The sequence below is a fragment of the Perca fluviatilis genome, chromosome 10 (assembly GCF_010015445.1).
Source record: "Perca fluviatilis chromosome 10, GENO_Pfluv_1.0, whole genome shotgun sequence".
NCBI classification, from domain to species: domain Eukaryota; kingdom Metazoa; phylum Chordata; class Actinopteri; order Perciformes; family Percidae; genus Perca; species Perca fluviatilis.
Genome location: NC_053121.1, coordinates 20,216,239 through 20,230,324, shown reverse-complemented (window position 1 = coordinate 20,230,324; position 14,086 = coordinate 20,216,239). Strand labels below are relative to the sequence as shown.

At 40.4% G+C, this 14,086-nt stretch overlaps 1 protein-coding gene across 10 annotated transcripts in view; it reads right to left on the bottom strand.

Moving 5' to 3' along the window:
- LOC120567189 (protocadherin alpha-C2-like) overlaps nucleotides 1–14,086 on the bottom strand; it is a 153,391-nt gene that overhangs the window by 26,089 nt on the left and 113,216 nt on the right. Inside the window, exon 1 of one of the 10 annotated variants that reach the window (XM_039814061.1) lies at nucleotides 11,279–13,968. The exons of the other annotated variants lie outside the window; for them this stretch is intronic. Within the exon in view, the coding sequence (XP_039669995.1) occupies nucleotides 11,279–13,657 (2,379 nt within the window). The 5' untranslated portion in view covers nucleotides 13,658–13,968. Of the gene's footprint in view, nucleotides 1–11,278; nucleotides 13,969–14,086 lie in introns of those variants that run through there. 10 annotated transcript variants of the gene reach the window in all.

The following is a 14,086-nucleotide window of genomic DNA, read 5'->3' as shown; positions in this document are numbered from 1 at the left end:
AATATTGTACTTTTTACTCCACTACATTCATCTGACAGCTTTAGTTACTCGTTACTTTACAAATTAAGAGTTTTGCACACAAAACACATGTAGTTTATAAAATATGATGTTTTATTATAAATTAAACTACCCAACAACAGCCTACAAGTCCAGCTGAAATGATTAGACGATTAAACACAGAACTGTTTGGATCGTTTCCAATTTCTGCAATGTGAGGAGTACTCTTACTTTAAAAACTTTAAGTACATTTTCCTGATGTACTTAACATACTTTTAATTATAAGTAACATTTTCAATGCAGGCCTTTTACTTGTAACAGTGTGGTATTAGTACTTTTATTTAAATAAAGGATCTGAATACTTCTTACACCACTGAGCATAATATACATGACTTTTATTGCATTAGCCAAGTTAAAGAAGGGGTTTTATTATATTTGAGCCATGGGGATAAGAAGTGACATTTTCTGTCCCTTTGTCATAACACATTTTCTTACAGTGACAACGCTTTGCACTCACACCGCTTTTGTTCATTCCCACATAAAAACACGTCATGAGGATATTTACTGGTGATGATGCTAACCGGGTCACAGACAAAATGCTCCAGATGTGACCACTCTTCATATCTGACAAAAATACATGGTACAGTGGTTATGCACACATTAACTGCACAGCCACTATTATCTCCAAGTAACCACATCGGTATTTGCTACTGTACTTACAAAGAACAGCCTTTTGGAGGGATTTTGCACGCATCCACACATTTCCCTCAGCCATCGGCTTTATATCCTTAATTATTGACTTCATATATTAGAAGATGCATTAGCCTACAGCGACCAAATCCCATCACATATCCATACTTTTGTTTCAGTTTCAGGTAACAAATACCATTATGAGATCCCACTCGTACGTTTTGACGCTGGATCCTGCAGATGGTCTGAACAGCGCATGTGTGTAGCAGGTGGTGACATTAACACCCAAATCCTATTGCTCTGGCTGTCTTCTAAATACTCCGGCCTCAAAACCCATGTACCTCAATTAAATTCAAATTCCATTCAAGTTAATTGGATTAATGCAATCAACATGGCAGAGAAATGGAAGATCTTTTGACACTATTTTAACTTAGCAGTGACGACTGCAGAAATCATAATCAACAGAAATTCATTGATCACAGTTTCACAATAATAGGTCCTCAATGCATCGTTGTTGTCTGAGGATCAACAACGATGCATCGAGTAAGCCACCGACATTAAAACTGTGTTGATGGGATCTATCGCCACTCTTTAAACAAGTTATATGCTGTGAAGATGTGGCCTTGTGAGACCCTGAGCCTTCCTGATTGGACCCGGCCACTGGGCCAAGATGAGCGTCCACTACCGCCCACATAATATTTTTTTCTCTCCTGGTGCGCTGCCACTCTCACCCACGCCCAGTCTGCCCACGGCGATAACAGCGCTTGGCATCCCAGGAGACAGGGAGAAGACAGTGACTCACTCGGATGCTGCTAGTGGATTGGTAGATACAGAGTGACTCTTCACACTACAAGGCGACGAAGAGGAGGTGGCAAAATGGGGAGTTATAGAAGCAGCCAAATGTCCGTCGAAGGAAGACAAATTATAGCTACATACACCAATCCTATCGACTCTACATACAGTGCATTTATAAAAGACTCAATTTGTGGTATAGTTCATCTCTTACTCTATCAATATCATACAAAAGTGTACATGTTGTACTCATCAGTAAAAAAGGGTTTGGCATTTAGGCCTACTTCTCTCCCACTGAGCAGCAGTGATAACACAGTTTCTTTCAACTGGGGCCTTTCAGCGGTCTCTGATGGTTCTACATGTATGGTCTGCCATGCGAAGCGTGACATTTAGCAGATTTTCCGGTGGGATATGTGGACCTCTGTGTTTGGCAATGACACAAAAATGAAAACAGGCAATGTTTATCTTGTTGACAACAAACAGATCTGGATTTACACCTGACCTTTGCACCTGTCTCTCTCATTCTCCTCCTCTCCTCTGTGTTGATGTTACAGCTCTCTCATACTTTTTTCAATTACATCTGTTTTAGCGATAATTGCATGCTGCTGAGCTGTGGATTATTTCATTTTTCACTCAAGGGTGCTGCAGATAAAGCTATCACTATTATTCCACCTCAGACAGACGCCTGTTACGCATCCACAAACACAGATTTCAAAGATCTAATTGGTGTTTATGTTTACTGCATCTTGTCTTAAAACAATACAGGTTGTCAGAACTTCGTTCCCCCTCCTCATCAATTAATTTACCTGACCTTGACATCTTTTGTTTTCTCAACCACCCTTCCTATCCCTCCATATTCTCACTTTTCCCAATGGTCTCTTGCCTACTCTCTCCACTCTGGAGAGTCTCCAGCTGCGCCTCTGTCAGACATCCGCTGTTCCAGCTGATGACTGGTTGAGGGGCATACTGGGGTCTTAAGTGGAAACCCATGCCCATGCCTTTTGCGGACTGATAGAGAAAAACAAAAAACAGTGGGTGAGAAAAAAAAACTGTGGCTTTATACATGTAGGCCTCAGGCCTGTGATATATATATATATATATATATATATATATATATATATATATATATATATATATATATATATATATATATATTATATACCCTTTCTAAAATATTGAATTATTTCTTATTCTCAATCCTGTGATATATATATATATATATATATATATATATATATATATATATATATATATATATATATATATATATCACAGGCAAGAGGCCTACATGTATAAAGCCACAGTTTTTTATATATATATTTAATTAATTTATATATTTTTTATATTTTTATATATATATATATGAGTATAAGAAATAATTCAAATAAAAAAAATAGAGACTCTTTTTGTTCATTCCCTCTGCCAGAATATTAACACCCCCCATTGCATCAATTATGCATGATGGCCACCATATTAATAACATTCTCTTCACTAAGACTCAACCTCATTAATACTGTAAGCAGCCGCTCTAAAAGCCATTCATATTACTTCCCCTCAGAGTCTCTCATCTGGAATTCCCCCATTTTAGTGAGTCAGATGACAGCAGAGATCCACAGAAAAACGGGTCACAGCTGGGCTATCATGAAGCAGGACTCCTTACATCACTCCCTCAGTCAACACACATTTAAACAGAGACAGTCATGCAAAAATAAAGGGCATTTGTTCCTGTAGGCACACACACACAAATATATATAAACTATAAATACACAAATGCTATCCAAGGACAAAAATAATTGTGTCTGAATGAATGCCAGAGCATCCTTTTTTTCTTAAATGGCAGGAAACAGCCATCAAGGGCTTTGATAAACCAATGCATTGACTGCAGGGAATATAGGCACATGCAGAGGTGATACTGACTACACCTATACAGGTTCACAGAGAAAGTTCATTATATGCTTTATTTTAAAGCATTTAGATGGAGAGGGAAAACCTTTTTATTCAGGTCCATAATCAGAAACTGCTAGCTGAAAGTTTTCATATCAATGTTATTCAAAATATCATAAAGCTTTGGTCATTTTGGATAGCGTTGGTATACTGGTCACATTTTAAAGGCACAGATCCGATTCTCCTTTTTCTTTATGTTAGTTTAAAGAGAATGTGAGCAAAAAAAAATAGAATAAATGACTGCAGGCTGTTGTGTAGGTGGGCAGCAGCGTCTGTGGTATCAGGAAATGTACTTTCAGATTTGGCTAAATAAAAAAAAGATGTACTGAAACTGACAAAACAGACCTTTTCTTAGAAGAGACAGCAGAAAGCAGCATTCTAAACAACTGTCTCACCATTATGTATGTTAAAGATCGAAGCTACCCTTGGTGGGAGTGATCATGGGATTTATAAAGTCAAAATACATTTCTTGAGGGACAATCACCAGCCAATCATGTTAACAATGTTGTGCTTTGGTTATCTCCTCTACTGAAACCAAAATATAAACTGTGTATAAAACAATACAGTATCTCTAGTAAAAGTCTCAGAATCGCTGTATATTTGGAATTATGCCTCAGTAGAAAAGGAGGAGGCCAATGCTACTGGCACTGCAAATTTAATTATACTGTATGGGTGGGAGAGGCTGACTGAGCAAGAGGGAGCAGAGGTGGGTGAGACAGTGAAATTGGTCCCTCTGTTGGACTGAAGCAGTAGTACAAGGGTTGGACACGTGATCACCACCCTACTGCTCATCCATACAGGCTTTCTCATTAAGCCAAAGCACTAAAACCTAATCCCAGCCATGAGTGTGTGTGTGTTTAAGAGAGAGAGAGGGAGAGAAAGAGAGGAGTGCACAGACGTCAGACTGCAGTGGCAGTCATTTTCTCTTTCATTTTCAATATAGTGACCACAATGATGTACGGCAAGACATCCTCCAGAGGTGAGACGAGAAAGAGCAGTATAAAGGATACAGATAGAATCTACAATCTGTAATCGGTACAAGAGCAAGTATTTATCAAAACAGTAACTATACATTTTACATAAATGTACTTGATACACATCACACGCACGTAAAATAAGGATTCAAGTGCAAAATGGTGACAGCCTACATAGAACAAAGCCAGTTGAACTTAAGCATTTTGTCTCCCTTACCAAAAAAGGGAATAAACAACCTTCTTTCACAGATAAGCTCATTTTATCTGTATCACTCCTTCAAATGAAATGACAAATGCATAGAAATACAAAACTCAAAATACTTGATAAATTGTATTAGCAATACAGACTGGAGAATGGTATTATTTAGTAAATAGGGTTATAACACTATGACAAAGTGGTGTTCTCATACCTTTTTCTCATCATATTTTTCTCTACGCACAATAACTTTCCCATCTTTAAATCTCAGAGAACAAAAGTCCCATGGTAATCACAATCCTTTTACTCAGGTGGAAACACAGTAAGCGGATAGAGGAGGCATTCTTTGGGTATGTTTGTTTGTGCTTATCCCTTGTGTACGTTGCTTTCAAAAATAAAGGGCCTGAGAGAACTAAAAGCAGCCCAAATCCGTCCCTCTGGGGCCCTGTAAGGGTTAAACAGTTCCTTGGTTGTCCTGGTTCAGCCTGTGCATACATCAAACAGATTCTTGTTGTGGCACTGAACAAAGCTATCAGAAAACGCAGGCAGGCTTTGGATACTTCCCTCTTAGGATGCCCTGGCTTTGTATACTTGCCGGATGGGAGAGGATGGAACCCGTGGTTCGGAGCATGACAAAGCTGATCTAATGACGGCAACAACATCCCGATGCCACTAAGAGGGAGCACAGATGGAGGACGGGTTGGATGAAGTGGGGGAGAAGGGAAGGGGTAGTGATAAGTTCTTCCTTTTATCTGTGACCAATTGTAAGCCTGTGATATTCTCACTCAGCTGCGGGGCATGTATTTAATGTGTTTTTTGTCCATGTCCTCCTCAGAAGCTCCAGTTTTCTCACTATATCATGCTCAAGGCTTGAGTCTGTGCTGCTGTATTTGTGACTTTCCCTAAAACCCTCTCCCTTTTTAGAACTGATTTTTCTAATCACACGCACTTCTCCTTCGCTTTCTCACTTCCTTTACCCTTCGTCTGACTTGGCATTTCTGCTCAAGATGCTGCACGTCTTTGGTTGGCATCTTTCTCTTTGTCTCTCTCCATCTCCCCTGCCCCCCATTGTGTCCACCCTGTTTCCTTCCTGCTTGCATCTATAGTGAAGCACATGCTGGGACTGATGTCTGGGTGGGGGCGGGTACATACTGGCAGCTCCCTGGAAACAAGACTAGTTCATCATTTCATTATGGCTCAGTACAGTCTCCATGGTAACCACAGATAGCAGCGCTAACCTCACTCACACACAAGGACACACCCTTGTAAATGAGAAAAACAGGAAGTGCTACATAAGAGGTGTGTGTGACAGACACAGAGATAAATAAAGAAGAGTTCATATATTTTCTATGAATCACTCTGCTGCTATGTCACCTTGGATTAAAACTGGTGAGGTAAGGACATTAATACGTCATGCCTTTGGCCCATCTGTCAAACCCATCTGTGTACTCCACCACTGACTTAGGTGAATGCTACATCATAACTGTAGGACTACAATCTATGAGCTGTGAACCACTTAGCTGTATGCCTCAACCACAATAATGTACTGTAGAATCAATAATTTAATGCAGCACCGGGAGACAGAGTTAGAAGCTTTTACCGAATACACACTCTAAACCCCATCATAAAAGTCATCATGTTATACATACTGCCAAAAAGCTATAGCTCTCCCAATAGCTCTTTGTGTGCAATGTGTATATTTTATTATTATCGTAGTTCTACAAATCACACAGCAGGCAATATCTGCCCTATGGAGAAGAAAAAAACACAGTCTTGCCGCTCCATAAAAATATCCTGTAACACAACACATCGACACAGACACATGATGTTCTGATAGCTGCATGGATAAAAGCCTCTCCTCCTCATCCACCCTGGTCCTTTGCCCCGCCCAACCGGTTTGGCTGTGATTGACACTAGGTGTTGTCGGCCCCGCCCAGCCGCAGAGCAGAGAAGGAGGGAGAGCTGAGCCGAGCGGAGCTGATACCTCGATCGGTACTGAAGCTCCCTGCTGCTGCTGCTGCGGAAAATTACCTGCCCCTCCCCCCCTCTCTCACTCACTCAAATTCACAGTGAGCTGCAGCATACAGAACACATACTGAACGCCTTTTACGCAGAGACAGCTCTAGGCATTGTTTCAGGAACCACGGTATGGATAGCTTGTACATACAGTATAGCAGAGCCTGTATCGGAGAGAGAGGCAGGCACATACCACACAGGTTCATTCAGATGGCGGATGTAGCGCGCTGCCATTTTTAAACCACGCGCTGACCCATTTAAGAGTATGAGCTTCACACAGCCCATTCGCATCGCCTGCAATATGTAAAGTCTGGTTGAGAGCGCAGAAAGCCCGGTTTCAGTCTCCGTCACACGAAACCAACCAAACGAACGAAGTTGTGACAGATTAGTCCATGCTTGTTTGTTCTGGGCCACTCCCTAAAATGAGGTCACATCATCTGACTCTAAAGCATCATAAATGCACTACCACAATGTACTGTGAGCTTCACCGGGAATATCTGAACACACTCCAGCAGTAAGGAGCAATTACAACATCATTAAATAGGCCTGCACGAATGCCACACAAATGTACATGAAAAGCTAGATTTAAACACTGACAAATTAAACCAAAACAGAATACACGCGGCGCCTCTGTCCTAGGCCTACTGGGCATGAGCGGATCAAGGTTGCCTCTATACTCTGTACAAACATTAGGGATGTTAATGAAAATATATTAGATCGTGTTTACAGCGTTCTAAATCTGATGACACATGTCTGCAGAGATGGACGTTAATTCCCTGTTAGTTCTCTCAGCTGCTCCCCTTCTCAGGAGAGCTGGTGAAGGAGAGGGGGAGGGGAAAGTGATCCGGCAGCATGGAGCAGTAGGAGGAAGAGAAAAAGGAAAATGTCTTGATATTGCAGAGCAATAAAATGGGGAAACAGAGCAGGCAAGATTAGGAAAAAATAAAGGAATTCTGAGGATGTGAACGTTATTTTAATAAAAAAATACGTTTTAAGCAGTTGTATTTTGAGAGCAGGGTCAGAAAAAACAACATCAAAGGAACATGTAATTCCCCAGGCTCACTATTAATTTATATTGAAAGTAAAAAATATGGCTTGGCTAAAAGTGAAACTTCCTCATGGTGTTTATCTATTATTAGAAGTTCACTATCACACACTAAGTATAACATTATTACAACAGTATGTATTGGGGTCTTGAAGTGCAATTCCTAACAGCTATAATAGAAAGACAAATGGGCATAGCATAATAACTTCAAAACATAAACCTATATTACAGCAGTGAATTTTTAAGGGAAATGTTACTTAAACAACAACAAAAAGTATGTAAGAAATTGCTCTGGGTAGAATGCAGAAATATAAGTAAAAGCAGTAGAGAATTAAAAGCTGTAATGGTGAATAGGACTAAGGATAATGTGTGACTCAAGAGAAGCTGATGGAAACATCTCAGGAGAAACATTCAATTGCTGGAATAGAAAAAAATATGAGTGAAGGCTGAAGATTTATCAACCCTTCACACCCATAATCCACCCAAAAAGGTGGGTTATTTTGCTTAGACCAACTCTTACAGCAGTGTGGCCATAGACAAATTGTGCTTGCTTGACATCGCCCTCACATTCCTGTTGTACCTGATGAGGTGGGATAAATTACACCATAATCATTCTTATAGGCCTTCTTCACAGATGACATTTTGACATGAACATAGTAAGCACAGGTAATAACACATTTGTGCTAGCTGAATTCCATTCAGCTGCTACAGGTTCAGGGTTCTGGTACTGTGCATGCCTCGGCTCACACTGTCACACTTGAACAAACAATCGTTAATGTTATCAGTAACACTTGTGCTTTTCCTAGTATGACAACTCAAAATATCTGCTGTGAAAAAAGCCTATGAATGCACTGAGTTTGGTGACCTCATATCATTTCCAGCATACCCCTCCAAATTTCAACCTGAGCTAAAAAAAAATAATGAGCCAGAATAACTGAAGAAAACTCCTGTGTGTATGTGAAATGCCTCTAACACAAACTATGAACAAAATACAAAGAAAAGCTCAATCAGATATGGAGTGGTATCTCTTTTTATAGTAGATTTGCCTTGTGATTAGGCTATATAAATTAGAGAAATAGATCGATAGATAATCAAGAGCTAGGCCTAAAGTTAATTTGTGAGTGAGACAGTGCACTGACACCTGATAACATACAGTTTGAATGCAGAACTAGGACAAATGCGTATAACTGAATAGAGCACCGAGGCAGAAACAGGTCAAACGTGTAGTCTAATCATCTAAACTAAAGCAAATCAAAACAACGTGAAACATAGCTGCTGTCAATAATTCCCTATGTGTAATGCCACAGAAGCCCTCCATCAAGAAACATTCAGGCTACTTATTGGTTTCACTAAGCACAAAAAGAAACCAAGTCATAGGTCATCAAAAAGCATGGTCACTAACTCTGTTTACTTCTGGTTTTCCAACCTAGCCATGAGTTCATTCACATAAAGAAGCAGGGTTTGTAATTAGCCAAACGTTAATCACACGTGACCTCAACCTCAACAGTCGGTAGAAACTGGCGCTTGTAAAGTAACAAAATCAACACTTACTCGGATCGACTGGGGTGATTTTTATGCAAAACAATACACCCCATGTGAAGTCCAAAATGTCCTCGCTTGTGGCCGACAGCTAACGTAATACTATCAGAATGGTTGCAATACAACTTCAAGCCATCAGTGGCAGCACTGAGCGCAGAACCTTCTGACCACCGCATCGCCAGTGAGCGAAGAAGAAGAGTTTTAAGCGTCTTGTTGACATTCTGAGATTTTGGACAATATGAGACAAAGCTGCGTTTCTGTTACATGAACACCCGCATATCATCAACTTATTTCGCCTGACCGGTTGCTAAGCAGTTCAACTTATCTGCTTTCAGTAGGTTTTCAACATACGAGCCTTTAGCAACTTTAATGGGACATACATATCTTGAGCTATTAGCGCGCCAAACTTCTCAGGGCAGAAACTTGTTACAACAACCACTGTGAGTTAGCAAAATCAATGTTTCTACCGTTGAAATTGACGTTGCAGAAGTGTGGTGATACATGCGTGGTTTGATAAGTTGCTGTGCCTTTTTAATACACAAGTACCCTTTTTTTCAGGGAATTGGTCGCCATTCGAATCCATGCTAACCGCAGTGAATCCAAGTTGACTAGCTAACAACTGCTGTCCTCCCTGTGGCTCGGAGGGAGTAAGCTACAACTTCGGAAACACATTTCAAGTCTACTGATGGTGAGTACTGAATCTCAAGATGGCTGTCCCTATATACTGAGCTGTATTGCTCTGCAGGCACTGGTCTGAAGCCGAACTGGACTTGTTTGGACTGGTACATTAATCATTGTACTGTGTGCCTGTTGGGCTACTTGATATGCTGGGCAACTGAGCTTCTTTTTCTTTTGCGCTGGATATGAGCTACCTTGCTATTTCAAAACAATTGCCACTGTTGCATGGCAATGATAAAGTATCTATCTATCTATCTATCTATCTATCTATCTATCTATCTATCTATCTATCTATCTATCTTCTATAGTGTTGTAAATATGGTTTTGGTATTGGTGGTGGTAGAGAGTAGCCCCCCTTAATCACTTTGAGTGTCTATGATAAAGCTATATAAATGTAATTATTATTACTATTAATAAAATATGCTCAATGACTTTGTGACATTCTGATTTACTTTCCCCCGCAAATACGACTAGGAAAAAGCATCTTACAAAGGGTAAAAACGTAATCTTAAATGTACGAAGTGTAGTGTGGTTTGCTGAGATCCACAGGTATGGAATGAGATTGAAAACACCAAACAACATTTATTTCTGTGTTTGCTTTCAAAAAGAGCTTAAGGCAGCAGAATACTACTAAAGTATGTTCAAGCTTGAATAACCTAAATGGCTGGGGACTTCTAAACTAGTTATTCTACTCAAACATCCATTTAAATTGTACTGTTATTTCCACTTGCCATATGTTTACACTGATGGGATTACATGTCTTGGGACCATTTAGTAGTTTGGGTTAGGGTATTTAGTTCTTACTGTCTTTGGTTAGGTGTTAGTGACTGGGCCTCTATTCTCAAGCTTCGATAACTTAAGGTGGGCCATTTCACATATAACCATTATGTTTTAGGAGTGTACTTAACTGTTTTATGAAGAAACTAAACTGAACTGAAGTACACATTATCATTAATTTAACCTTCACAATGAAGAGTTGTTTATGAATTCTGTTGCTGCCAGAAATGCTGAACTGTTGCTTTTCATGACATTACTCACAAGTTGTACCTAGTTTTACTTTATTAGGTTTTGATATTAAATGAAAAATTGAAAAAAAATTCTAATTTAGTTATGATAATAGTTTTTGGCAGCACTACCAACACTGTTTTGTGCTGTGCTCAGTGGGATAACAAGCGCGCTGTTGTGACAAAGACGCTCTAACAGGCCCCCGCGATTTCAGGACCATGGATAGTGCTAATGCCAAAAGCAGTCAAGGAAGGAAGAAAAAGTAGGGTACTGAAACAAATAATAGGAAACATTTCTTCCACAGACCAGCAGAGGTAATAATTTAGATACTGTAGGAGACGGTGTATACAAAAGGAAAACAAAATAAAACCTAGTGTGTGTGTGTGGGGGGGTACATCTTACCTTTTCTTTATTGGGTAAAGTCTGAGTTCTGGTAAAAGTGTCTCCTCCGTTAATACTGATCAGCTCAGCATCTACAGGCGGAAACTGTGCGGGGAAAACCACTACGTCACTCTTCAGCGTGTCTGAGCTGAAACACACGTCATACTGCTGAGTAGACTTAGAGTAAGACCAGCTCCCGTCAGGGTGGGTGGTGATCATTGGGGCGCTGTACCTGCTGAAACTGCCGTCTGTCCTGTGGCATCTGACAGCTATTAAACTGATGAGACTCAGCAGAAAGATCACTGACACCGACACGATGGCGATCAGCAGATACAGGTTTAAATCAGAGAAGCTCTCCTCCTTTATGGGCACGTGTCTGAACTGAGTCTGGATGTCAGCTGTGCTTTCAACCACCACCACATCAATAGACACAGTAGCTGACAGGGAGGGTTCTCCGTTATCAGAAACCAACACCACCAAGGGGTGAGTTTTCAGGTCATTGTCACTCATTCTCCTCTTAGTCCTGATTTCTCCGGTGCTGGTTCCGATCCGGAAGAGGTTGTTTCCTTTGGGCTCAGACAGGTGATAAGAAAGCAGCGCATTGTATCCAGAGTCTGCGTCTACAGCCCTGATCTTTGCCACAAAGTATCCCGCTTCAGCAGAATAGGGGGTCTCACTGTTAACGGAGCCGTGCTCAGAATAGGGCGCGAGAATTGTTGGATTATTGTCATTTTCATCCAGAATTAAAACGTTCACAGTCACGTTGCTGCTGAGCGGAGGAACACCAGAGTCTGTGGCCTGAACTTTAAACTGAAACGTTTTTAACTCCTCGTAGTTAAAAGACTGCAGGCTGACTATATCTCCAGTCTCTGAGTTGATGTTTATTACTGATCCTATTAAATTGTTTTTATGATTATTATTTACTGAAAACGTTATTTTTGCATTTTCGTCTACATCCGGATCATCTGCAGTCATAGTATAGATAACAGCCCCCACGGGACTGTTCTCTTTGACGAAAATGTTTATTACAGGCTCTTTAAAATGAGGTGCGTTGTCATTGACATCAGACACGTGGACTGTAATAACGCTTGTACTGGAAAGAGGCGGAACCCCTTCGTCAGTCGCTGATATTGTCACATTATATTGAGAAGCTCGTTCTCTGTCTAGAGTTCCGTCTACGACCAAAGAGTAATGATTTTTATACGTGTTCTTAATTGTAAACGGCACTGAATCAACTATTCTAACCTGAACAACGCCATTTTTATTTGAGTCGTTATCTCTCACTGTTATAAGTCCAACCATTGTGTCTAGGGGTGCGTCTTCCCTCACTACGTTGACTAAGGATGTTACTGATATTTCTGGTGGATTATCATTAACATCCGTGATTTCAACGAGTACTTTACAATGAGATGCTCTTGCATTTGCGCCTTTGTCTTTCGCTTGGACACGTATTTCAACTGCATTGCTTTTTTCGTGATCCAATTCACCATTTACCGTAATCTCCCCCGTTACTGGATTAATGGCAAATTTGTCAATATCATTATCACTGTCGTGATTTATAAAAGAATACAGTATTTCTCCGTTAGGACCCTCATCTAAATCCTGAGCATGCACAGAAATTACGGTGGCACCTTGCGGCGTGTTCTCGAGCAATGTGGCTTTGTACAGCGGCTTGTCAAAAATCGGAATATTATCATTTACATCTTGCACATTAACTGTGATATGTAATGTGCCTGATTTAGGAGGTTTTCCTCCATCTACAGCGGTCAATGTTAGTTTGATAACTGTCTGTTTCTCACGGTCTAAGGCTTTCTGCAGCACCATTTCAGCAGATATAGTCGCCTCTCCACCATTCTGTACATCCAGGGTGAAATGTTCATTTTGACTCAGCTTGTAGCCCTTAACCGAATAACTGCCGACATCTGCATCGAAGGCCTTTGCTAATGTAAATCTTTCACCAGGAAATGCTGACTCGGACACGTTCAAAACAGTTCCCGGTATCCGAAATGCGGGTGCATTGTCGTTAATATCCAAAATTTTAACCTCAAAGCGATAGAGATTCAGCGGAGAGTTCACAATGGCTTCAACTTCCAGAGAACACTTCACATTGCGAGAGCAGAGCTCCTCTCGGTCTATTCTGTCTTTCACCAAAAGTATCCCAGTCTTAACATTTGCTTCGAAATATCTCGTATTAGGTCCTGAAATCTGAAAACCCCTAGTTTCCAATTCTTGTACATCTAGATGCAAGTCTTTCGCCAAATTCCCCACAGTGGTACCCGGGCTCGATTCCTCCGTAACAGAATACACAGTCTGTGCTGCTGCGAGACTACATATGTGAGATACATGGAACAATAAATAAATCCACATCCGAAAAATATTTCCTTGTTGCATTCTGCCCATAGGCTGCTAAACAAGTAATTCGAAAAAAATCACTCCAGCGGTACCATTGCCCAAATAGATCCAGATCGGAGCCCTTCATACAGTGAGGATGTTCTCTACTGCTACGATGAACAAAGAATTACTAACGCCTCTATTAAACGGAAGGGGAGGACCGTAGCACAGATAGTGTTTTAACTCTTTGAGCTGATAGCGACATCTAGTGGTCATTTTGAAGTCAGAGGCAAGAAAAGATTAATTGATGAAGTATTAAATCTTAAGCTTAATTAAAGTAATCACATCTTAAGCGTCTTAAAGTCACAGGAAAAGCAACAAGCGCACATGGCATTCTAGAAAGACTAGGTGGCCATAATAGACAGGCTAATAGGCTAAATATATATTTTTTTAAATGTTGGAAAGTGTTGCATGATGCAAATTAAAGTAACTGACCAA